The sequence below is a fragment of the Heterodontus francisci genome, chromosome 27 (genome assembly GCF_036365525.1).
Source record: "Heterodontus francisci isolate sHetFra1 chromosome 27, sHetFra1.hap1, whole genome shotgun sequence".
Taxonomy (NCBI): Eukaryota; Metazoa; Chordata; class Chondrichthyes; order Heterodontiformes; family Heterodontidae; genus Heterodontus; species Heterodontus francisci.
This window is the reverse complement of record NC_090397.1, coordinates 57,573,030-57,600,318: the sequence shown is the minus strand read 5'-3', so window position 1 is coordinate 57,600,318 and position 27,289 is coordinate 57,573,030. Positions and strand designations below refer to the sequence as shown.

General features: G+C 40.6%; 2 protein-coding genes across 2 annotated transcripts in view; one reads left to right on the top strand and one right to left on the bottom strand.

Moving 5' to 3' along the window:
* The window catches only part of copg2 (COPI coat complex subunit gamma 2), a 77,932-nt gene extending 74,868 nt beyond the window's left edge, over positions 1–3,064 (top strand). Inside the window, exons 22-24 of the mRNA XM_068059441.1 lie at positions 414–552; positions 736–834; positions 2,590–3,064. Coding sequence (XP_067915542.1) covers positions 414–552; positions 736–834; positions 2,590–2,720 — 369 coding nt within the window. The 3' untranslated portion in view covers positions 2,721–3,064. The remainder of the gene's footprint in view (positions 1–413; positions 553–735; positions 835–2,589) is intronic.
* mest (mesoderm specific transcript) lies at positions 3,016–26,897 on the bottom strand. Its single transcript, XM_068059442.1, has 12 exons — positions 26,824–26,897; positions 25,322–25,476; positions 24,076–24,155; positions 23,467–23,544; positions 22,183–22,319; positions 21,434–21,492; positions 20,900–20,940; positions 18,246–18,316; positions 16,164–16,265; positions 13,492–13,568; positions 12,813–12,876; positions 3,016–6,505 (listed from the first exon to the last, which is right to left on the bottom strand). The coding sequence occupies exons 2-12, from the start codon at positions 25,473–25,475 to the stop codon at positions 6,388–6,390; spliced, it is 981 nt and encodes a 326-aa protein (XP_067915543.1). The 5' UTR covers position 25,476; positions 26,824–26,897; the 3' UTR covers positions 3,016–6,387.
* Positions 26,898–27,289: the final 392 nt, after the last annotated feature.

Sequence of the window (27,289 nt, the reverse complement as noted above, 5' to 3'; positions counted from 1 at the left end):
CTTAGATCTGATCTGTTATGGGATTGCTTAGCTCTATCGCGTGCTCCACAGGCTTTGCCACATCTGTTCCCATCTTCAAAGGACAAATAAAATAAAACTTAACTTTTCTACCATAATTTCATTCACCTCCCCTAATTATTCTTCATGCCTCCACCCCAGCTCATACCTATTGCTTCATTGCCTTCCCCTACCCCACCCCCCCCTCTACCCAAATCTCTGGCTTTGTGAAGTACATTGGGATCTAAAGATGCTATATAAATTACGTTGTTATTCACTGTGGTAAGTGAATTGTGGGTTTAATAGATCTGGTGAATTTAAAATAGAAGCTATTATTGAGATCCATTTAGCAGTCAGAAAAACTTCTGCAGACTAACATGAGATCACCTTATTCTATTTCCTACTCTGTCCTACAGTTGGAAGACCTGGAAGTGACTGTTTCTGATCATATACAGAAGGTCCTGAAGCCTAACTTTACAGCTGCTTGGGATAAAGTGGGAGATGAGTTTCAGAAAGAGGAAACATTTGCGCTCTCTTCTGTGAAGACTTTGGATGGTAAGGGGAATTTACCTCTCCCTACCCCCACCCCAAAAAAACCCATGCAACATCTGATTACTCGTCTCATTTAATGAGTGGTGATCATTCCTGAAGCTGTTGGGTTTGATTTATTTCCCAGTGTCTCAGTTTAGAATATTGCTGTGAAATAACTACTTATCTACTTGTTTTCTTTTGCTGCAGAGGCTGTGAATAATATAATTAGTTTCCTTGGCATGCAGCCATGCGAGAGATCGGACAAGGTCCCAGAGAATAAAAATGCCCACACACTCTACCTGGCAGGTAAGATCTTTCACTACCTATTGGGAGAGAAGAACCCTGGTTACACGGTAACTGCTGTTGTAAACACAGTCTGTGAGCCTGCATTGTAAAAGTGTGTCGACTGGCCTTAAATTTATTGGGAATGCGGCTAGAGTAAAACTACATTCCAGCAGCAAACTATCTTGCTATTTGGGTTAGTAACTAAGTTTAAATAGAATTTTGCATTCATATAATGCCTACTGTAGAAGACATCCCAAAATACTTCAAGAACATAATCAGTCAAAATTGGACACTAACCCAAAGAAGGAAATATTAGGAGGGTTAACTAAAAGCTTGATCAAAAATGTGAATTTTATTTGAGGGCCTTATAGGAAGACATGGAGATGGAGAGGCTTAGGGAGGAAATTGCAGAGCTAGAGCTTAAGGCCTAGAAGTTGAAGACACAGCTGCCAATGTGGGGTGAAGGGAGAGGCCAGTGTTCTCAGAGTTTTGCAGTGCTGGAGCAGCTTTCAGAGACAATATAGAGTGAGTGTATGAAAGGTTTTAAACATGATAATGGGAATTAATAATTTGAGGCATTGAACGACCAGGAACCAATGTAAGTCAACAAGAATAGGGGTGATGGGTGAGTAGAACAGGTTTCAGGGCAGCAGAATCTTTGATGAGATGCAGATTATGGTAGCCCACCAGGAGAGCATTGGAATAATTGAGTGGAGTTAACAAAGCATGGATGAGGGCTTTAGCAACAGATGGTGTAAGGCAGAAGGAAGTAGAACAACTAAAATTTAAGGCACAAACTGGGATTCCTTACCCCTCTCAATTTTCCCTTCCTCCTATAATATTTTAAAACCCAAGTTTGATATCACCTAATTAAAACTTGATTTATCTCATCTTCTGCCTCACACTTCCCAGTCTGGATGGTGTGCTGTCCAAGATTTCTCGATTTAAAAGTTCACAACAGTGTTCTAATGATTAGCCATATTGCTAAAGCAGCACTTACTTAATGAGTCACACACTGTATATGACAAAGAGCTATTTTCCTAAAACCATGGAACATGCATTATCCATCTTGATTATCTTAAGATTTTAGTGAGACATTACTTTAGCACAATCTCCTGTGCCTCACTTGACATATTCAACCTTGCTTAGCAAAAATTAAATTGAATTCATTTGGATTATTTTTGTCCTTGTTCCCATGCATCAGTTTTTGCTGTACTATACACCCAAGATTTGACCACTGTTGACTATCCATGGAGGCTGAGCCCCTTCTATCAATACAGTTAAAGGAAATCCCATTGCTCCATAGAATGTGAAAAATGAACTTCGCATGTTTGTAAATTTGTTAATGTATCCCATGAGAGAAGCCACAGAAACTTGGTCTAACCTGCAGTTATAATGATCCTGCAGTGGGAGAAGCAGATGCATCAGTTAAATGGCATGGCCCCCCCAGCATCTACTGGAGGAAGAGACTCTTGCCAACCTCATTGATGCCTATGTTTGTACTGCAAGTTAATATTACACAAAATAGTCAGTTCAGCCAGGGAACAAAGAGTTTCCTGTAGGTGGAGGAAAAGATTGTTCTTCTGTATATCTTATTCCCAGAATGTAGCCAGATCTATCTTGTTCTTTGTAGTGTTATTTCATTTTAGTTTTTCCTCTTGATCCTTGAATAGGTCATCCATTGACTTTACCCTTGCATTGTGTCTCATTATATTGATTGGTTTTCCAAATGTTAATTTTTTTTCTACAACCATCTTCATGTCTATCTCATTACAGGTGTTTTCAGAGGCGGCTATGATGTCCTTGTACGTGCTAGACTAGCTATGGCAGATGGAGTCACAATGCAAGTTACAGTCCGAAGTGAGGCAGAGATGGCTGTAGATGTCATCCTGGTTTCTGTTGGTTAAACTCGCATTGATTTAAGTGACATTGGTTTCCCCCATCAAGAAGTTACGTACATTTTAAACAACTTGACTAATAGAGACCAATTTAGATAAGAAATTTGAAAAGTCATCAGTAATGTGAAATGTACATTGTTTTTCTTGGTCTGGCTGGGGTACCACCAGTGTGATGCTACTTGATTCTCAAATTAATGGCTGAACATTCCTTCATTTTGTGAGACTAACAGATGTTTACAGTTTGTGTGTCAAGTGTTAAGTCATGAAACAGAGGATAAAACAGTCCTTATAATAAAAAAAACATGTTTTTTGTGAAATTACCTTTTACTAAAATAAAGATAAGCTATGATCTTTGCAATTGCTCATTCGTATGAAAGGTACAAAATTTCTGCAAAAGCAGTTTCATTATGGTTTAGATGAAATACTCATTGGAAATATTTTTTGTTCGCCTTGAATACTCTTGCATTGTAGCTGTGCACAATTGGAGCTCCATCCAGGCAGCACAATAAACACCATCATTGGTGCTTTTGCAATGCCCAGTAACCATCCACACAATATAATCTTTAACAGAATGGCAAGTAAAGTACTACTATAGAACAGCAATCTGTTGACTTGGAAAATTAACTAGCAATGAGCAGCACTGCAACATCTTCCACCACTTCAGGTGAGAATGATAACTATATAAGAATTTGGATGATTCAGTTAAGACTTAATAGATCTTTATCTATCTGAACTTTTTGATCAAATGAATGCTTTATTTCCCCTCCTTTTAACCTTAGTGAAGGGCCAAGGTCCATGGTGCAGAACACTCCCCAAGAGTGAAGAGAAGGAGGTAGTTTAGTTTAGTAGACATATTTTTAAGAAACTTAAAAGGGGGAGAATGCAGGATATAAGGAGTTTCACAGTTTTCAATTCCTGAAAGACTGAATAGGGAAGTGTGTGTAGATGCTATATATTTAGAGCTTGGAAGAAACAAAACAGGAGAGTTCAGAGATACAGCTATCACAGTGATTTTGAGGAGAGCTTGCAGGTTAAAGAGAAGTACTATCCATTGGATGAGATTTTTTTTAAGAATGTGACAAAATACTAAGTGTGTCCTGCATATGGGAGCAGTATGCAGTATTGGACATTGACTTGAGTTAGCTAAACATATGCAGCAGGTCTTAGTACCATTTCAATGTCACTCAAAATAGTTCTGTAGTAATCATATAAGAGACTCATATCAAATAAGGGGTGGTGCAATTAACTGTTGTTGGTTCATCCTCCAGCATGTTTTCTAAATGTCCAACTATCTCAAAACCAGTTACTATGTTTGAATTGGGCACATACAAGCAGCTTGACATCTGAAAGATGTGGCAGCATTAACCTACGTTTCCAGTTCAGAGGCTGACTAATCAGCTCTGCATTTTGAGAATTCCGAATCTCTTTAATCCCAATTATTACTTGATATGCAATTATAAAGACAATAAGCAGGAAAAGGAATGATTGTAAGCCAGTGTGTACCAACCAAGTACAAAGAGTTTGGCCTTTGTTACACAAAAACCGAACTGTTGTGGACTCCAGGACAGCTGTGGAAATATTTATAACTAAATCATCTTTTCACTGCCCAGCAAAATGATAATTCAAATCAGAGATTTTACTGAACAAGCAGGAGTCTGAATTATGGTGGACTAAATATAGGAACAGGAGTTGGCCATTTAGCTACTCGAACCTGTTCCACCATTCAGTTAGATCACAATCTGTATCTTAATTCCATTTACCCACTGTACTTCTGTAACCCTTACATAATAAAAATCAATCACCATTTTAAAATTTTCAAGTGACCTCTACCTTTTGTGTGAAGTGCTTCTGGCATCACCTCCGAATAGCCTAGCTCAATTTTAAAGTTACGTCTCCTTGTTCTGAACTCTCCCACCAGAGGAAATTGTTCCTCTGTCTACCCTATCAACTCCTTAAATCATCATCATCCCCTTAATCTTCTATTCAAAAGAAATGCAAGCCTTGGCTATATAACCTGTCATAATTTAAACCTTTTACCCTATATAATAAATATAAGGCTCAGTGACTCACCAATTTTACTTTGTCAAATTGAGCAACCATGAAATAAAAGAGTCAGAGAGATACAGCACCGAAACAGGCCCTTCGGCACACCGAGTCTGTGCCGACCATCAACCACCCATTTATACTACTCCTACATTAATCCTATATTCCCTACCACCTACCTACACTAGGGGCAATTTACAATGGCCAATTTACCTATAAACCTGCAAGTCTTTGGCTGTGGGAGGAAACCAGAGCACCTGGCGGAAACCCACGCGGTCACGGGGAGAACTTGCAAACTCCGCACAGGCAGTCCCTCGAACCGAAACCGGGTCGCTGGCGCTGTGAGGCTACGGTGCTAACCACTGTGCCACCCAATAAATTGTAATCAATGGAAAGCAGGTGAAACTTGGGGAAAAATTATATAGATTGGTTCTCCTGACACAGAGCTTCACACAACAAGAACATGTGAAATGAATGACTGCACCGATCTTTACACTCAAATTCCCAGTCTACATTCCCGTTCCACAAAGCTGTGTGCTGGCAGCACTATTTCATAAAGCTTGCCAGGCCTGCAGCTGTAAGTGTTATGAGGTAACCAGCCTAATCATGCTGAACAGTGGTATAATTGTACAGTTTTGCACAAGGGACACTATTACTTATTCAAAATATCAAAGTGACTTTACATAGAATTAACAGCACAGAAAAGGGCCATTCTGCCCAATTGGTCTGTGCCAGTGTTTACGCTCCAAATGAAATTCTTCCCACCCTACTTCATCTAACCTCATCACATCCTTCAACTCCTTTCACCCTCATGCATTTGTTTAACTTACCTTAAAGGCATCTATGTTATACCTCTCAACTACTCCATCTGGTAACAACTTCCTTAGTCTAACACTCTGAGCAAAGAAGCTCTGAATTCCCTATTGGATTTATTAGCGCTACCTTATAGTTTTGGTCTCCTCTCCTCCCCTCCCACCCGCCACAAATGGAAACATCTTCGCTACATCTGCCCTATCAAGCCCCTTCACAATTTTAAAGACCTCTATCAGGTCATCCCTTCGATTTTATTACAAAATGCAGAAAAAACATTGGCACTGGGCAGTTAATTTTTTTAAAACCTATTAAACGGTGTTTTGTGTGCCTCCCAAACATACAGCTAATAAAAATGTATGATCTTGACACTGGAAGTGCTCTATTTCCCAGTCCTGACCAGGGAGCTATTTACAATTGGTTGGATGTGCACAACTGATCGGCATTATGCACAGTATTCCCCACAATGAATTATCACATATTAAGGCAGTGAAACATTTACACACATACAACAGAAAGACTAAACATCAAAGCTGGAAATGCATAGCCGGTCGTCCAGCATCCGAAAGGTTAATACCTTGGATGTGGTGATCTCTTGATGAAGGTACCATCCAAAGCAATGACGTACCTTTTTCTTTCAGGTGCTGATTCATCTGGCTTGCATTTCCAAGGTTTCTGGGTTTTATTTCAGGTTTCCAGCATGTGATTTTTCTTTTTCTTTTGGCCTCTACTAAATATCATTGGTACCAGAATTCCCATAATGCAGAAGCAGTTGATGAATTTACTAGTCCAGAGTGGTCAAGGTCCAGTGCTGTAACTGAATTCAGAAGGAGTTGATGAAGTTAATGTAGGCTTGTTCAAAGCCCAAAGGGTCCTCAAGCTGAGGGTAATGGTTGATATGGTCATCGAGAACTGACACAGTTGACTTCGGTACCAACTTCCTGAAAGAAAACAATCGTCTAAAGTGGAGAGTCTTTCTACTTACACCTACCCAGCAAAGTCCATGTCTGTTCTTTCAATCAACAACTGCAAAGTAACTTTTGTCTTTCACCAAGTAGAATGTAATATTGCTACAGTAATAGTGAGGTTTGTTGTTTTAAAATATTTAACCCAGGGTTGTCCAACATACGGGCCGGGACCAGCCCTCCAAAGGTTTCCATCTGGCACGCGGATGTATTTCAGAAATGAGAAATTTTCCATTGTCGTCTTCTTTCAGACTGGCTTTTTAAAAACATCACGCTGTCAGTTTCACAGCTGAGATGCTGACATCGGGAACAGCGAATTCTCAACTTCGGACAGATTTGGGGTTTTCCGACGGGTTCTGACATTTTTTAAAAAGCCTGTTGGGAAACCGCTGTTTCTGATCTCAGCACCGTCAGCTGTGAAACTGAGCGCGATGTTTAAAAAAACTGACCAATCACAAAGCTGCTGTGCTGAGTGCTTCTGTTCCCTGTGAGAGGGGATAGACAGAGGGAGGGGAGGGGGAATAGAGTGGAGGGGAGACACAGGGAGAGAAAGAGTGATCAAGATCACTCCTGACAGATGGACATCTATCCAGAATACTCCGCATCGCCACAAGTGTGCGGGAAAACATTGACTACTTGTGCAAGCAAAAATGCCAAGTATCTCATTAAATCAGTGTCCAACATACTGATGAGAAAGTCAGTCAATAAATTAATCTTCTCATTTAAAGCTTCTTCACAAAAATGCTCATTTGTTTGATAGTAAGAAATTTGTAATCCCTTTATCTTTCTGAAATGTCTAACTGGCCCCCTATGTAAGACAAAAATTGTAATGTGACTCCCCCCCCACCCCCCCCACAATATGAAAAGGTTGGACAACCCTAGTTTAACCAGATTGTTTAAGACTTCTTGATGCAAACAAATTAGACTGGTGAACAAGACCAATGTCTGGTTGTCCAATCAGTTGAGCTTTTCACTCTGTGAGGGGACATATAAAAAGGAAGACTTGCATTCATTAATACCTTTCACAACCACAGGATGTCCCAAAGCACTTCACAGCCAATAACGTACTTTTGAAGTGTAGTCACTGTTGTAATGTAGGAAATGAGGCAGTGAATTTTCGTACAAGCTCCCAAAAACAGCAATGTGATAATGACCAGATAGTTTTGTGATGTTGATTGAAGGATAAACACTGGTGAGGACAGTAGGGATAACTCTCCTGCTCTTTGAAAAAGTGCCAGGGGATCTTTTAAGTTCACCTGAGGGGACAGATTGGGCTTCGGTTTAACATCTCATCTGAGAGACAGCACCTCCAACAATGCAGCACTCCCTCAGTACTGCACTGGAATGTTAGCCTTTATCTTTGTGCTCAAGTCCTGGAATGGGAATTGGACCCAAAACCTTCTGACTCAGAAGCAAGAGCGCTACCCAACTGAGCCTCAGTTGACACAAAATGCTCCATACTCTCTAGAAGGAGGATGATAATCTCTGAGGAAGTACTTTCACTACAGCGTACTTAACATATTAGGGACTGTGCCAACATCGGAACAGGAAGCCAACATTTCAAGTCAGGTTAATGCCCTTGCACACCCTCACTTAGCATCAGTAATATACTCAATCAACAAACATCAAGTAAGTGAGATTTGCTATTCCTGATGTTTGGGTCAGAACCTTGGATCAGAACCTAAGAACAAAAAACTTGCATTTACATAGCAGCTTTCATGATGTCCCAAAGCACTTTACATAGTGTAAAGTAGGGAATAGGACCACAGTGAAAAATAGTGGAAAGAGGAAAAGTAAGGTTAAAAAGACTAGCCTTAAGGCTTTGTGCCTTAACACGCAGAGCATTCACAATAAAGTGGATGAATTAATTGTGCAAACAGATGTAAACGGGTATGATATAGTCGGGATTACGGAGACATGGCTGCAAGGTGATCAGGGATGGGAAATGAGCATCCAGGGATATTCAGTATTTAGGAAGAACAGACAAAAAGCAAAAGGCGGTGGAGTTGCATTGCTGGTTAAAGAGAAAATTAACGTGATAGGAAAGATATTAGCTTGAACCTGTATGGGTAGAGCTGAGAAACACTAAGGGGCAAAAAACGTTAGTGGGGGTTGTATATAGACCCCCAAACTGTAGTGGTGATGTTGTGAATGGCATTAAACAGAGATGCATGTGATAAAGGAACATCTGTAATTATGGGTGACCTTAATCTGCATATAGATTGGGCAAATCAAATTAGTCACAACACCGTAGAGGAGGAATTCTTGGAGTGTATACGGGATGGTTTTCTGGACCAATACGTTGAGGAACCAACGTATAAACTGGGTATTGTATAATGAGAGAGGAATAATTGACAATCTAGTGGTGCGAGACCCCTGGGACGAGTGACCATAATATGATAGAATTCTTCATCAAGATGGAGAGTGACGTAGTTGATTCTGAGACAAGGGTCCTGAATCTTAGTAAAGGAAACTACGAAGGTATGAAGCGCGAGTTGACCGTGACGGATTGGGAAACGTTACTTAAAGGGATGACGGTGGATAGGCAAAGGCAAACATTTAAAGAGCACATGGATGAACTGCAACAATTGTTTATCCCTGTCTGGCGCAAAAGTAAAACAGGAAAGGTAAACAAACCATGGCTTACAAGGGAAATTAGAGATAGCATTAGATCCAAGGAAGAGGCATATAAATTTGCCAGGAAAAACAACAGACCTGAGGATTGGGAGCAGTTTAGAATTCAGCAAAGGAGGACCAAGGGATTAAGAAGGGGAAAGTAGAGTACAAGAGCAAGCTTGCGGGGAACATAAAAACTGACTGTAAAAGTTTCTATAGAAATGTGAAGAGAAAAGATTGGTGAAGACAAATGTAGGTCCCTTACAGTCAGAAACAGGGGAATTTATTATGGGGAATAAAGAAATGGCTGACCAACTAAATGCATACTTTGATTCTGTCTTCACAAAGGAGGACACAAATATCATACCAGAAATGTTGAGGAACACAGGGCTTAGTGAGAGAGAGGAACTGAAAGAAATCAGTATTAGTAGAAAAATAGTGTTGGGGAAATTGATGGGATTGAAGGCCGATAAATACCCAGGGCCTGATAATCTACATCCCAGAGTACTTAAGGAAGTGGCCCTAGAAATAGTAGATGCATTGGTGGTGATCTTCCAAAATTCTATAGACTCTGGAACAGTTCCTACAGATTGGAGGGTAGCTAATGTAACCCCACTATTAAAAAAGGAGGTAGACAGAAAGCAGGGAATTATAGATCAGTCAGCCTGACGTCAGTAGTGGGGAAAATTATAGAGTCCATTATCAAAGATTCTATAGCAGAGCACTTAGAGAACAGTGGTAGAATCGGGCAGAGTCAGCATGGATTTACGAAAGGGAAATCATGCTCGACAAATCTACTAGAATTCTTCGAGGATGTAACTATAGAGTTGATGAGGGGGAGCCAGTGGATGTGGTTTATTTGGACTTTCAGAAGGCTTTCGACAAAGTCCCACATAAGAGATTAGCATGTAAAATTAAAGCGCATGGGATTGGGTGTAGTGTATTACAATGGATAGAAAATTGGTTGGCGGACTGGAAACATAGAGTAAGGATAAATGGGTCTTTTTCCGAATGTCAGGCAGTGACTAGTGGGGTACAGCAGGGATCTGTGCTAGGACCCCAGCTATTCACAATATACATTAATGATTTAGATGAGGGAACTAAATGTAATATCTCCAAATTTACAGATGACACAAAACTGGGTGGGAGGGTGAGTTGTGAAGAGGATGCAGAGAGGCTTCAGGGTGATTTAGACAAGTTGAGTGAGTGGGCTAATGCATGGCAGATGCAGTATAATGTGGATAAATGTGAGGTTATCCACTTTGGTAGCAAAAACAGGAAGGCAGATTATTATCTGAACAGCTATAAACTGAGGGAGGGGAATATGCAGCGAGACCTGGGTGTTCTCGTACACCAGTCGCTGAAGGTAAGCATGCAGGTGCAACAGGCAGTAAAAAAGGCAAATGGTATGTTGGCCTTCATAGCGAGAGGATTCGAGTACAGAAGCAGGGATGTCTTGCTGCAATTATACAGGGCCTTGGTGAGGCCACACCTGGAATATTGTGTGCAGTTTTGGTTTCTTTATCTGAGGAAGGATGTTCTTGCTATAGAGGGAGTGCAGCGAAGGTTTACCAGACTGATTCCTGGGATGGCGGTTAGGATTATATTCGCTGGAGTTCAGAAGAGTGAGAGGGGATCTCATAGAAACCTATAACATTCTAACAGGACTTGACAGGGCAGATGCAGGAAGGATGTTCCTGATGGTGGGGGAGTCCAGAACCAGGGGTCATAGTCTAAGGATACAGGGTAAACCTTTCAGGACTGAGATGAGGAGAAATTTCTTCACCCAGAGAGTGGTGAACCTGTAGAATTCGCTACCACAGAAAGCAGTTGCGGCTAAAACATTGTATGTTTTCAAAAAGGAGTTAGATATAGCTCTTGGGTCTAAAGGGATCAAAGGGTGTGGGGCGAAAGCGGGTACAGGCTACTGAGTTGGATGATCAGCCATGATCAATGAATGGCGGAGCAGGCTCGAAGGGCCGAATGGCCGACTCCTGCCCCTATTTTCTATGTTTCTATGAATAGCAACAGCCAGGTCCCACTGACAGCACTGAGTTATCAACCAACTTAACTGTTTGATCTTGGTTGAGGGGTAAATACAGGGAGAACGCCCTTGCGCTTCTTTGAAATAGAGACATAAGATCTTTTATGTTCACCGAAGAGGGCAGACGAGCTGTGGTTTATCATCTCATTCAATGGCAGCACCTTCGACAGCACTCCCTCAGTACTGCACTGAAGTGTCAACATGGATTACGTTCCCAAGTTTCTGGAGTGGAACTTGAACCTATAGTCTAATTCAGGCAAGAGTGTTACCACTGAGCCAAGGGCAACACCACTGAATAACCCCACCAGCTCTGTGCACAGCAAGTAGGACATTTTCACTGGCTAAAATCTCGTACACATATGTAATTTATTAACATTTACAATGGTGAGAAAAGGGAAATCGAAAGAAGTTATAGACTGGGGGAAAAACACTGTTGTAACAAAAAGGACAAAATTGCAGGCTTCAATGTAATTAATTTGGTTTCTGCTTCATGCATGTCTCAAAGTGATGTACAGAAATTCATATGGTGCTTTAACTCACAGCCTTTGATCAGTACCCGATTCAGGGCCTGTTACTTGCACTACATTCAAATGAAACCAAATGTCAATATTATGCGTTACAAATTAACCCCTTATTACACAGGTCCATTGAGACTATCAGGAACATGAGAAAAGACCATTCATCCAATTGTAGTTCATCCTTCTGGTACAATAAATCTCCCATTGTGAATCGAATTGTATTTGAATAACACCCACCCCCCCACCCCTCCCCAATATTATTGTCTTGGTGGACCATTCAAAACATTTTTAGAGTTTAAAATAAGTTTTTTTTCTCGTATCTGTTCTAAATTTACTTTTTGCTAATTTCCTTTTATGAGCTTTTCAACCTTTCAAGACTCCTTTTAAAAGGAATTAGACAGCAAGATTTGACCAGGCGATTCATAGAGAATGTTCTTGACCCCTATTTTCTGGGTAAGCTTTAAAATAATAATCTGTCTTCACTTTATCTATATGATTTAATAATTATATACTTCAGTGAAGCCTCCTTAGCTACCCCTTCCATACTGTAAAGCTTTTCCTCATGATTCATCTCTTTTATACACAGGATAAGGCTCATTGCTCTTTTCTGCATCCAACATAATACAAGTTTATCTTTTTTGTCACATGCTAACCAAAAATGAGCACATTATGATCAGACCAGTACTCTTAAAGCTTTAGTGAAACTTCTCTAAACTTGTTATTCCATTCTTTTGGTTAGATATCCAAACATTCTGTTAGGTTCTCTAAAGGCTTGTTTGGACATTGAAAGTGACGTGTATACTAACAAAGGCAGGTATAAAGCCCATCTTTCCTATCTCCCAGATCTTTTTCTAAGCCACCTGAGTTGATCCAATCTTATTGACTCTATACATACATTCATTCTGCACATTTCTTTGACCTTTGTGCAACAACTTACAAAGTGTTTAGTTTTCTGTTTGCCTGCCCAATTTCATAACTGATCTATATCCCTTATGCATAGCCAAATCCAAAGCCAGAGGGTGAAGACAATTCTAGCATGTTCCAATCATTTAAGTAACGTTGTAGAAGGTAGGCAAAAAAATAAAATACAATCGCCACCACTTACTGATAAAGATTCAGAAACTCAGGATGAGGGTTTACAGAATCCAGTGGTCCATAGATTAAATGCACTGCAACAAAAATTGAACGTTAGGCATATTTTCATTGTCACTGCAGCTGTGTGGAACAGTGTTAGTTAATAGCACTCAGTTTAGAAGGAACCACAAGTATGTTCATATTATACTGCAACAAGACTATAGCCTCTGGTTACAGTCAGGAAAGGCTCCAACATTTGTTTGGCTCAAGTTCCAATTAATTTGAGTTGTTAAACTGCTGCAATTGGAACTGTTGTAATAAAATTACATTATTAATACTCCGAGCTCTCATACCCAATAAGCAATTTCCACAGTTGTACAAAGAGGCAGCAACAATGACTCCAGTCAGCAGGCGTCACTAAAGAGCAATATGGAGCAGGAACCCTGGATGATTTGTTCATCACTCCTTAACCCAGGGCACAGAAGCCAATACTATTCTTACCAATGCTGAAACTAAGATTAGCTGAATCAGCACAGACTGAGATTGAACCACCTGGTGCATTAATCCGACAAGTTTATTATCTCATGACACAAGGAATATACAAACAGGAAGAGATGGTTTTACCAACTAGATTATTTGTAAACAGCTCTTGTGCATAGAATAGTTTCGTACTTTGTTGACTTAAAGCATATTTTGTTTAACATACTCACGTGGAACAGAAGCAGAAGTCAGGGCTCCTACCCATCGATCTCTGTACTTCCATCTTTGATTGATAAACTGCAAAATACTGAAAAAAAATTAAACTATAGAATATTATACTGAAAGTTTTAAGAGCTAGGTCAATATGACAATGAAATATATTTTTATTAAATGTACTTACAGTCTACGGAGGCACAACAGGAGAATGCACACACTTTGAATATAAGGGGGAGTTGTTTTGTGACCATCTACAAGTTCTTAGTCTTCCAGTCTTCAATCCTTCCCTGCTTCTTTCTCATTCCAACTGGCCCCTGTTGACTTTTTCTCGTTCCTCACTCTATATTGTTCTACTAGAGCTGTCTGCTACCTTACCACACCCCCCCTCCCCCGCACTATAAAGTGCTGCCTTGTGTTTCATCAGGTGTAATCAGCATTAAATAAAGGATCCAAGATCCCACTTATTTTCCCCTCTTGTCCAAACAGAATATTTTAATCAATATCCACATTTCAATTATATTTTTCCATTTTCCAGAACTGGATGCAGTGGATAGAGGTAGAGCAGAGGATTCTTTGGTGGTGCGCCATTCGAAACAGTCAGTAGCAATGGGACAGTAGACTAAGATACTCTACCTTCTCCATTTTTATTCCTCTGCTCCCACTATGTAAGAAAGTCTGGTGTGAGAAAAGGTCATTTGGCCCATCAAGCCTATTCCATTCAAAGTCCATAATTATTCCAGCAGAATTCTTGCCTGAACTACTTGTTACTTCTTACTTTAAGGAACACTCACCCTCTTATCCTACCTCTCTGGGTTTTGGGGGGGGGGGGAATGCTGGTGGAGATCAAACAGTCCCAGTAGCCTCTCTCTACGTCTGAATCTCCCTTCTCAGCATGTACTGATCCAGCTCCCTTTTAAAGGCTCACCCTGAATCCCGGAGTATTTGATCTTTTTTATAATTCCAGTCAGGAATACTGGTGAGCCCGTCACATCTACAATCTACTCCTGGTAATTTCTTGCACTTAAAAAAATGGATTTTGCATTAATTTGAATTAAGCAATGTAAATAATACAGTGGGAAATTATTGCTAAAATATGAATGATCAGATTATTTGAATTAAGCAACTTTGAATCAAGGTGTAGAATGTACAAAATATTAAAAAGCACAGAAAAAGAAAAGCCTTTCAGCCCAGCCTTCCACAGGCAGCATACAATCTGCTCTATCATGGACCCTACCAACTAAACTCCTCTGCTGATGAAAGGTTTTGTAATAACCCATATCTCCCCTCTAAGTCAACATTGTATAGCCTTGACCCAGCGGCTTCCTTGGCATATTTGCAGCTCAGGGACAAAGCATGTTTGCTGACATCATTGGATTATCTGTACTTAACCTAGTAACCCTCAATCCAGTTCCTAGCCAGATGCTCAGCGTTATGTTTCTAGAGGTATTTATCCACAGGGCATTACCCACTATAACTGGGACTGTTTCACACAAGCACAACTCTGCGACGAAAACAAAAAAACTTTGGGCATGGGAATAGCTCAGAAAACATTACCTCTGTGGCCCAGTGTACAGCCTCAGCAATTATAATGCATGCCATGTAAAAACATTGCAGTAACACGCTTAAACTGCCAGTAAAATTAAGATCAATTGGCAGAGTGTAAATTGTTCATTAGGAAATGTAACCACCCGACTCCATATTTAGTTAGAGGTTTAACAGAGCACAGAACCTGCTGAACTGAAAGTTCTAATTTAGCCAATTATCAGGAGATGTATTGCACTAAGACTTTAATTACACTGACATTTTCTGACATTTTAAACCCATTAGGTGTTCAGCTCAATTAAGTGAGCTTGTTCTACTTTAGCTGGACCATTCTGGATCCTGCTGGCCATCTATAAGATTTCTCTCCTTGCTACAGCAGCAACCGATAAACTGCTTCTCCTCTCCATTTTGAATTAAAAACTTCACACACATTTTTGCCTATTCTAACTCCTCCTTCCCTGTAACCTTGAAACTGATACTCTTCATTCATCCATTTTTTACTATCTTCAAACTTTTAAATTGTAAACTCGGTGTCATCTAATCATTTGATTTAACTCATTCATGAAGAATGCTGGGGAAAGGGCCAAGATTTTCAGTCCAGATCCTCTGCGCAGGTTGAAAATGTTATGAGAAAGTCAGGATGGAGAGGGGAGAAGCAGTTTCTCAGATGGTGGGTTAGCAGCTTAGTAATAATGAGAGGAAAGTTCTAATGACCATTATCTTTAGTAATATTGAAAATAGAGAGAGACAAGTGGGAGGCTTCAAGTTAGAGAGGGATTACACATTATATAGAAAACACCAATGAGCAGACAGGGTGTGTTTGGCACAGATTATTTCCCTCACACATACATACGTTTGCGCAATTAACACCAGATGATGCAGCCTACATCCTACAACTGGAGCAATTAATTTGGCATCACACAACATCCCGCAAGCCTTTACATTCACTACCTGGAGGGTATTAGCTGCCTGGGTGCTGTGATTTTGAGACGGTGGAAGTACCAATTTCGGAGCAACAGCAAACAGAACAAAGCAATGCCTGGGTTGCCTACGGCTAAACACTAACCGGAAGCTGCAGCATGATGCCTCGCTGCGAGCTGTGAATAGAACATGCAAGTTGAAAGGCTTCAGGTGCTTCACTCACCTGTCCATCACCAGGTTCCCATCATTGATCCGGATGATGGTCCACATGTCCCAGTACTCTGCATTCGTGGGCTGTGTGTGGGGTCCAAACACTGCGCTGATCCTGAAGAAGTCCAAAATAAATATTCCTTCAGGAGGTTTCATTGCAGCTCAAAGTTACGTTTTTGATGAAAATAAAAACTGATGAAAACTGACCACGTCATTAAAAACCCAACTGGTTCACTAATGTCCTTTAGGGAACATATGACTCCAAACTCACACCAATGTGGCTGACTCTCAACGGCCCTGTGAACTGGCCGTGCAAGCCAATCAGTTTCATCAATAGGGATGGGCAATAAATGCCAGATAACCCATTTCTTGGTGGTACTATCTGAGGGTCTTTGCTAAGAGTGGTTAATGTTCATTGAATAGTGCAGTGACACTAGGAGATGTGGACCTGGCCTCAGTTTAACATCAGATTCAAAGGACAAGATCTCTGTCAGTACTGCACTGACAGCCCAGATTACGCACAAAGCTAGCTGTGGGACTTGAAGCCACACCTTCCAACAAGAGAGTCCAACAGAGCCAAGCTGACAATATGTATGCATATGTCTTCCTTAGTTCACTAGTACTAACAAAATATGTCACACCAACCTTTTTCACTAAGATTAATGAATTGAAGAAAGCGCACCCACATAGTTGTGGGAAGCATCAATCAGCAATTTAGCTCTTGTAAAGAAATTCAGAAGGTTCAAATCAGTACTGCCTTATTTGTGCAGGGAGATCAAACTGTGAGGGTTGAGAGAATGGAACAAACACTGCCCAGTTCTTGTTCAGAAAAGATGTTTATTTCTGTTCCCCATTGGCTCTAATCCAGTGGATGCCAGATGCACACAGAACATAAAAAGCAGGAGTAGGGCATTTGGCCACTTGCGCCTGCTCCGCCATTCAATAAGATCATGGCTGATCTGATTGTGGCCTTAACTCCACTTACCTACCTGCCCCCCATAAACCTACTCCCTCGTAGCTCAAAAATCTGTCTATCTCAGCCTTGAATATATTCAATAACCCAGCCTCCACTGCTCTCTGGGGTAGACAATTCCAAAGATTGATGACTTTCAGAGAAGAAATTCCTCATCATCTCCACCTTAAAGGATAGACCCTTTATTTTGAAACTATGCCCCCTAGATCCCCCCACAAGGGGAAACATCTTCTCAGCATCTACCTTCTCAAGCCTCTCTGTATCTTATATGTTTCAATAAGATCACCTCTCCTAAATTCCAATGAGTATAGGCCCAGCCTGCTCAACCTTTCCTCATAAGACAACCCCTTCATCCCAGGAATCAGCCTTCTCTGAACTGCCTCCAATGCAAGTATATCCTTAAATAAGGAGACCAAAACTGTATGCAATATTCTAGGTGTGGTCTTAGCAATGTCCTGTCAGCTATGGCAAGACTTCCCTACTTTTATACTCCATCCTCCTTGTAATAAAGGCCAGCATTACTTGCTATACCTGCATGCTAACTTTTTGTGATTCATGTACAAGGACACCCAGATCCCCCTGTACTGCAGCATTCTGCGGTCTTTCTCCACTTAAATAATATTCCACTTTTCTATTCCCCCAAATCAAAGTGGACAACTTCATATTTTCCCACATTCTACTCTGTCAAATTTTTGCCCATTCACAACCTATCTATATCCGATTATAGACTCTTTGTGTCCTCCTCACAACTTGCTTTACTACCTATCTTTGTATCGTCAGCAAATCTGGCTACAATACACTTGGTCCCTTCATCGAAGTCATTAATATAGATTGTAAATAGTTGAGGCCCCAGCACAGATCCCTGTGGCACCCCACTAGTTACAGTTTGCCAACCTGAAAATGACCCATTTATCCCAACTCTTTGTTTCCTGTTAGTTAGCCAATCCTCTATCCATGATAATATATTATCCCCAATACCACAAGCTCTTATCATGTGCAGTAACCTTTTACGTGGCACCTTATTGAATGCCTTTTGGAAATCCAAATACACTATATCTACTGGTTCCCTTTATCCACCCTGCTTGTTACATCCTCAAAGAACTCTATAACTCTACAGCTCACCCTTTTGAGAAGATGTAGTAGTTCACAAGTCTGGTAAAGATTGGAGAAAAGCACCCACTATCTTTAAGCAGCTGTTGTGAAAAAAAAGAAAATTATGAATTGAATTTAGAAATCTATTGCTCATATCTTAATTTTTAAAAAGCACGTACAGGTCTTTATATATGCGTGCAGGTACAACTACCCCCATACTTCAGTGCATGTTATGAAGAAGCATCTACATATACTATTAGAAATTCTGTGTAGAGCGTGCACTTGTTATCCATAAACATCACTTCCTGTTGTCAGAATTCTTGTTACATTTTTGTCAGTATTTATCATTGTAAACGGCTGTCCACATTTCCCATTCAATTTTTCTGTCAACTTTCACAATGTTGTTGCTGGTTCTGGTCATTACATGGCTCTGTGGAATGAGTTCCTGAAGTCTTTGTCCCAAACTTATTCACCATCCCTTTTATATACGAAAATTATAACCATTACCAGACAGTGAGCAATGCCACAGCATATAAACTAGTTCAGAAAAAAAAAACTGCAGCAACTTTTCACTCCCAGTTTCAAATCATATTGGATACATTGTTGGAGAAATAAGAATGGAATTTTCACTGTCCACATTAACTCTTTATTACTCATTTCAGACAGTGAGGGTGTATGATATCTCAAAGATAATGTAAAGCCCAGGAGAATAAAAGGATATGATATTAAAATTTATGCACTAATAATACTAGTCATTTAAAATTTCAGAGAAAGCCAACTCAGGAGGAAGCATTTAAGTCTTGAATACTTACTTGCATTTTACTTTTTTGACAACTATCTAATAAGCTTTAAATAAACTGCATTGAAATTTTTTTTAAAAGAGGTTCACGGTCTGAGAATCGATAGGGGCAGACAGCATGTTCTGTTATCATAGTGTGGGAGATGGAAGTGAAGCTTTAAACAAAAAGGCTACTAGAGGTCATCACATGGCATCCCTCTGATGGTAAAATCAGTAAACGCACCACATTCTGTGGTATTAGCCACAACTAGTGAAAAGGTGCCAGGTATAATTCTCCAGTTAGTTCATCTCTGATCTCGTCAGCAACAAGATTCCAGGTACAATCTGTGCTGAGTTCGCTGATCTCAGGTGCTGTCAGCAACAAGATGCCATAACTATCCCCCGTTGGGGACATGGGAAAAAAAAGCCAAGTCTTCTGTTTCTAATAAACAGCCACTGATAGGACAAGAACAACCAAAATCATGAACACCTCCACTCAGTCCGTAAGCATGACCCCGAGCTTCCAATGGCCTGCTATTTTAATTCTCCGCATTGCTCTCACGCAGATATCTCTGTCCTCTGCTGACTGCAGTGTTACAATGAAGCTCAACGCAAGCTCGAGGAACAGTATCTTATCTTTTGAATAGGCACTTTACAGCCTTTTGGGCTCAACACTGAGTTCAACAATTTCAAACCCCCATTTTGTTTCCTTTTCTTTGAATGTTTTGGTCTTAATCTTGTTCTGCTTTTAGACAGCAGATGTTCTTTATTTTGCCATTCACAGCTCCTCTGGCCACATTTTCCATCTCCTTACTTCCTTTGGCTCTGCCACACCAACTATTTTGTCTTTTAATGTCTCCCGTCTTCCACCCTATCAATGACCTTCCCTTTTGTTCTTTTTCAACCGTTCCCCATTTGACGTACTTAAACCCTATTATATTTCTAACTTTTCCCAATTCTCATGAAAGGTCATCGACCTGAAATGTTAACTCTTTTTCTGTCGCCTCAGATGCTCAGACCTGCTGAGTATTTCCAGCATTTTCTGTTTTTAAATTAGGCTTGAGTTTACCTGTAATGCTGACCGCCACTACCCAACCCCCTCCCCCAAAACGTGGTTAAATAGCCTGCCAAGACTCGCTGTCAGGACTAACATGAAGAACAGATACTTGGGTGATGAACTGGGTAGCTCTCACATGCATGCAATTGTATCCCAGCAAGAGTTAGTGACCCTGTGAGAGGAAGGGAGGGGCCGTTGGGAAAGAGAATTGGAAGAACAAAGTGACTTATATCTTAACATATCACTTAAATTCTGCTCGCCCCAACTGAAAACACAGATGGAACATCAACAAAAAAAAAAAAATGGGCAAAAGTACTATTCTCCTCAAGCTATGGATCAACTACTCTTGAAGTGCTCCACAATGAACAACACTGGGCCAATAGACACCTCTTCACAGCCCAGGAACAGGAAACGTGCACACATAACTGCTGCAGCACATCTTCACCCATCCAGAGTGAGCAGCCATGATTGCCAAATATCTCAATGTTGGCTGCACTTTCTCATCCTACAAATTTGTCCATTCCATGCGGTGGTTTTACTGCACTGCTTCTAACAAACTGGTGCTTTAAAGTCTCTCAGCTTCAAGACATCAGCACATTACATTGAATTTACAACACAGAAGCAGGCCATTCAGCCCAACTGGTCTATGTCCATATTTATGCTCCATATGAGCCTCCTCCTATTCTACTTACTTCATCTCACCATATCCTTTTATTCCTTTCCCCTTCATGTACTTATATAGCTTCCCCTTAAATGTATCTATGACATATTCAGCTCTTAATTGGAGCCCAACACTTAATGCAATTAATTCATTCAATTTTTATCGTTTTTAATGGTTAATATACAGACCTTCTGCAGAAACCTTGGATGGTTTGTCTCTGGAAAAATTCCTGAAATGATTACAAAGAATATGAGGTATGCTGTTATCCAGAGGAATTGGGAATTATATAAATGAGTTAATCATTTTAATGAAATAACCAAATTGTTGAATACCTCCATTTGACAAACACAGGCTATTAATCATCAGATGTCCAGGTTTACCATGTTCAGACCTAACACACAGGAGAGATAATGCTCAATCATTTGAACTGTCAAACTTCTAATAGTGGGATTACATTGCAGTCACGATAGACTTGGTTCTATCACAGATGCAGGCCTCAAACTAGGACGAGTACCAATTGGCTCCGGCACCCAGGCGGTTCAGCCGTCATTCTTGCTCAGCAACAGTGCTGCCCCATCCATCCGCACAGGCAGTTCGGTGCAGAGTTAAGCTCAGCGGCCTGCTCAGTCTTTGTCTGAGGCTAGTGCTGAGCTTATCCAGAGGAATTGGGAATTATATAAATGAGTTAATCATTTTAATGAAATAACCAAATTGTTGAATACCTCCATTTGACAAACACAGGCTATTAATCATCAGATGTCCAGGTTTACCATGTTCAGACCTAACACACAGGAGAGATAATGCTCAATCATTTGAACTGTCAAACTTCTAATAGTGGGATTACATTGCAGTCACGATAGACTTGGTTCTATCACAGATGCAGGCCTCAAACTAGGACGAGTACCAATTGGCTCCGGCACCCAGGCGGTTCAGCCGTCATTCTTGCTCAGCAACAGTGCTGCCCCATCCATCCGCACAGGCAGTTCGGTGCAGAGTTAAGCTCAGCGGCCTGCTCAGTCTTTGTCTGAGGCTAGTGCTGAGCTATATAGATCTCAGGTTTGAGTCATGGTCCGTGCTGAGTTAGCTGACCTCAGTCAAAGCGGCAACATAGGTGCTGCGATACCTTAACATTGTCCCAGAGGAAAAGTGGAAATCAGACAAGTTCTCCACTCCTGATCATAAACCAAATGACTTGATGAACACCAGCTGAAGACAGACACAGATTGTGCTCAGTGTGGTTCCCTCCACAACTGAGTAGCCCGGCTGTAGAGAACACCCAATAAAACACATTGTAGGGAGGGGTTGAAGAGGGTGAGGATGCAGCTGCAAACAAAATATAACCTCGCCAGGAACTCTGCACTTGCAATTTTTTTGAATAAAAAACAGGCAAACAACATACAATACACTTGACATTGTTGCTCATCAGCAACTTTTCCGAACCCCAAATGCCACTCAATTTTAAAGTGATAACCTGTACAGCAGCTCCAGTGCAACGGTGTCTCCGTAATCATGGGCTAGGATGTTAATCTTCTGCTGAGCGAGGCCCAGCTCCACCATTAGCCCCTGAACAATATCTGCCTGCTCGAAGATAGAGTATCTGTGCAGCCTCTGGAAGAGAAAATGCATCACGTTTATCAGTTAACTTTTCCAATAATGAACACCCCAATCTCTTGCCAAAATAGATATATCTCATGCCAATACTTGCAATTACATAAACACATTACATCCAGCCATTTTAAAGGGCCTCTTCCAATAATTTTTTTTAAAGTGAAGCAACTTGCTATGTAGGCAAATGTAGTATCCATTCTGTGCCAGTAAATAGCAATTCGATATATGAACAATGAAAGAAAGAGGCAGACAGAAAACAAAGTTGCATTTTATATGTCGCCTTTCATGACTTCAGAATGTCCCAAAGTGCTTCAGTGTCACTGAGGTAATTTTGAAGTGTAGACACAGCTGTAATGTTGGAAATGTGGCAGTCGATTTATGCACAAGCTCCCACAAACAGAAATAAAATTGCAACCAAATATCCTATTTAGTGATGTTGGTTGAAGGATAAATGTAGCATAGGGTATGTGCATAATCACAAACGTGGTAACCTGGTGCAGTTTGATTAATACAGCTGAAAACAGGTTTATCACCAAGAATAAGCATTTTAATAAGGGTGCCCAGTCCTTCATCTTTGAGTAACCTGATTCAAAATCACTGAAAATGAATTTAAAAACTATACTGAACCATTTACTACTTTTATTGCTGTACACTAGTCAATTTCTTAATAAATAAACTATTTTTGATATAAAAAATCTTTTAAAAACAAGACAAGTAGTGCCTATGCACCTAAAATAAAGTGCAATTTGAAGAGCTTTCCAAACCAGCACAATTGGTGGAATCTCACAATATCGACCTGGGGGCATGGCCAGCGGGGATAGGGGTGGGGGTGGGGGTGGGTGAGCCTGATTCCGGCGAATTGAATCCTGAACCTGTGTAAAAGATTACAGAAAACACAAATACAAGTGATGTTGGTTGTAACTCACTTTTGTTTTAAATTCTCCGGTCTTTTAAGCTGATTTTACTCGGATTGCACTGTGCTAACTAGCAGAAACTTGCTCCCTATAAGTTTATTACAAATAAAAAACCCTAAACTTCGTAACCACTGAGCTATCTATAGACCTATGAATTACATCTAGTACTCAAAGGGTTAACCCTTCAGCAAAGGAATCAAACGTTCCTCAGCGGCTCAGGACCCCATACTCACGGGTTTGTCGCTGAATCCAAAGCCAAGAAAATCTATTGCGATAACTCGATTAAACCTCAGCGTCAAGCCTTCCCAGATCTAAAACAAAAAGCACGTTACAATTCCCTTTAAAGCTTTCCACCATTCTATAAAATGCTTAGGTTGTTTAGCGACAAGTTTCAGTTGTAATAGGGAACCTGCTCAAATAAAGAGATCCCTTCGATCACTCTCTCTAGTTTATTTCAAAATTAAAACTTAAAAGTATATGTTTAATAGCATTCTAGGATTGAGTATCTATTTCAAATTGGTTTCCAGTAGCAATTAGAAGTAAAATCCTGGCCAATTTCTCTCCTCTCTAGTGAAGGTGTACAATGACCAACTAGGGCCCTGCTGCCATGGTACCAGCTGGAATAGTAAAGCTCAGAGTTCAAAGCTCTCAGATTTTAGATATTTTGATGATGGAAGTAGTCCCTTAAACCTCCACTGTATTCAATCTAGTTCTCTATGTCAGTGCAATATTTTATTCATAATCCAGGTACCCACTCTTCAAAATCACAACCCCCCTGCCCCACATTAAAATCAGAAATGTGGAAAAACAATTTTAAAAATTTGACCAAGCCTGCCCCTTACCTTGTGCCAGTCATAGCTCGATGTTGGGAAGCCATGCAAAAGGATCACCAAGTCGGAACTGCCAACAGCACCCATGGAATCTGAAATTCACACGCAGGTCGCATTAAGACAGCTTAAGGTGACATCTACCAGTTCCAGTGGTTAAGGTAGACATTAATCAAAGAAAGCAGGGGTCTCAGTCAACACTCCTCCCTCAACCACTACTATCAAAAACAGATTGATTCAGCTCATTGCTGTTGTGGAATTTTGCTGTGCACAAATGGTTGCCCATTTAAACAGTCACTATATCTCAAAGTAATTAATTGCGTTAGACTCAGATGCTTCAGAGTGATAAGTTGCACTATAAATGCAAGCAGTGGTAATGACCTGCAACTCGCTGCCTGTAAGAGTGGTGGAAGCGTAGATGATGAATAATTTCAAAAGGAAATTGGATGAACACTTGAAGGAAATAAACTTGCAGGGCTATAGGGACAGAGCGGGGGAATAGGACTGATTGGATTGCTCTGCAGAGAGCCAGCATGGACTCGATGGGCCAAATGGCCTCCTTCTGTGCTGTGATGACTCTTATGGTAACTGTTTTAACATTTGTCAGAGTCCAGCCTTCTTTCCAAAAGTCACAAGATGGATAATAAAAGTTGCTCTAGATCAAGTTCTTAAAGCAGCTGCATAAATCAACAAAGAGTATTTGGACCAAAATAGCTCCATGCCAATATATGCAATGTAGGCTTTGCTTCAGAGGTTTTCCTACTCAATAAGGAAACTGGTGACACAATGTTATAGGAAAAACTTACTGTAGTTGGTCAGAGTCTCCTCTTAAGGTAAAATGACACAACTTCCAGGAAAATTTTTAACCTGCTTGCTGAGCTGCTCACACCTTGCAGGTTTTCATTTTAAACACGCTGTCCTCAAAAGAGAGATTTTACCTTAAATAATTACTGATCAAAAGAGTTTGCCTATTCTCTCAGGCAGCATCATAAGCTTTGAGAACACACAGGCACCATTTTCAACTCAGTCATCATAGCTTTTCGGGAAAAAAAAAAGTGTATTTAGAAATGCAAGCCAACCTAAGACAAACATTCCTATTTGTCACACACGCAAAGCAATAATCATAAAAATTTACATATTACAATTACAGATTCATTAAAGCTACTTCATAGGAACATTAAGAACAGGAGTAGGCCATTTAGACCCTCGGGCCTGCTCTGCCATTTAATTAGATCATTGTCATACTGTGTAAAACTCTCACCTCTGTAAAATATGCGATGATCTTTGAAGGTAAAGAAGGCTCCAGCCATTCTCCATGAATAGAGAGATGGTGAGAGACTGGGGGGAGGAAGGTGAAGGTATACAGCAATGAGTGGTGCAGCAAGAAGTGCAACCTGGATCCACCACTCTTTCATCCTTAAAAAAATGAAAACAGCCATGTAAGGATTCTTCAAACAAAATCATATTCCAATCCTGGATCTTCCTTCCAAGTGGAACTGACTTGCAAATTAGACACAGGTGGGAGAACAAATAATTACCACTAATAACCACAGAATTATACTCCAAACATATCATGATCTGTACAAGCTCTATTACCTCCTCCCCACGAGAGGAAAACAGTTTTCCAATGTTATTTTAATGGAGCCAGGTTAATCATCAACCAAAACTAAACAATTTCCCCTCAAACAAAAATGGAAAGAGCAGGCTCAATCCTGAAACACCCCACAATTCAACAGCTTGCCACACACTCCTTCCAGTCTCACAAACGGATAATGGGCACTTGGACAGGTTGGATCCGTGGCCAGTGCCAAGTTTGCTGGCCTCAATCAAGGCAGTACTTGTAGCTCTACAATTGGTCAAGGAGTTTTTGCACTAGATAGGGAGATGAAGAGAGAGAGAGAGAGGAAAATCATAAAGGGTTTCTGCTCCTGCAAGTACTCCAGTGATCCCCTGCAATGAAGGTGTACACTTTACAAATGCAATACCGACATCTGGTTTTCGATTGGGCTATAGGTACCAGGTATCTGTGACCTATTATACATACCACCAGCACAAGAGACTGGGAGTAGGGTTGCCAACCTTCCAGGATTGTACTGGAATTTCCTGAAGAAATATCATATCGGCATGAATATTTGTTTTTTATTCATTTTCTTTCAATACTGTCGTTTATTATTTATAAAAATATTCGAAATTGGGGAGTGGGGGGTGGTGGGGGGGTGCTGTGGAGGCTGTTTGTTTCGGCGGGATGATAAAGGCAGGACATCACGCAACGAAACCTCCAGGTATTTGTCCAACCAGGGCTGGCCACCCGTAGACGGACGGGCAAGAGGAGAAAAGAACAAAAGTTATTTGGATCAAAATGGCCTGACATTAACCACAAGTACTTTCTTTTAAAAAAAACATTCTGAACACAAATTACGTTTGACTTATAAACACAGACCTAATTTCTGGATTGCTAAACAGATCCGGCCTTTAATATAGTTTAAAATACACTCAGAAATGCATTTTAACATAATGTGTAATCACTCTATTCATAAAAAAAACGACTGGCAACTGTCTGTTCCTGTGACTCTGTGCAAAATTTTTACAATCAGTTTTGGCATTTGAACAAATTAAAAATACTTGTTTTCTTTTCAAATCTGAATGGATTTAAATATTAATATTTACGATAAAAATATATGCTAATTGAGGTCATTTTAATTTAAGAAGCTGGAAAATGTAGTTGTATTGCTGCAGCTGCCAATCAGGTGAGACGCCGCTTACCTGCGCTCAGGTAAGCTCTCATTCTCGAATCTGCCCGTCTCACCTGAGGATACGATTGTTTCCGGGTCGGTTCCGCTGACCTGCGCCCCCGGCTGACGGCCCTCACAGAGCAGCATGTCTCCCACTACTGGCCGGGAGGGTTAGCTGCAGCACCACATCCCTGTCAACTTGAACCAGCCCCTTTTTTTCTTGCTGCAGTGTGAGATTTTTGTGAAATAGATTCATTTACGGCATAGAATGAGGCCATTAGGCCCATCGACTTCATGCCATCTCAGCGCAGAGCTGTCCAGTCAGTCCACTGGATCCCTTAGCCCTACAAATTTATTTCCTTCAGGTGGCCATCCGATTTCCTTTTGAAGTCATTGATTGTCTCCTTTCCACCATCCTTGTGGGCAGTGAGTTCCAGGTCATTACCACCTGCTGCGTAAAAAAGTTCTTCCTCATATTCCCACTGCATCTCTTGCCC

Excerpts from the sequence above, each read along its gene's own strand:
- mest (XM_068059442.1), bottom strand. The coding sequence starts at position 25,475 with ATGAAAGAGTGGTGGATCCAGGTTGCACTTCTTGCTGCACCACTCATT. Across the intron at positions 21,493-22,182 it reads GCACTGGAGCTGCTGTACAG|GTCTGAACATGGTAAACCTG; the intron begins GTTATCACTTTA and ends CCTGTGTGTTAG. Across the intron at positions 12,877-13,491 it reads GACTTCTGCTTCTGTTCCAC|TGCATTTAATCTATGGACCA; the intron begins GTGAGTATGTTA and ends TTTTTGTTGCAG.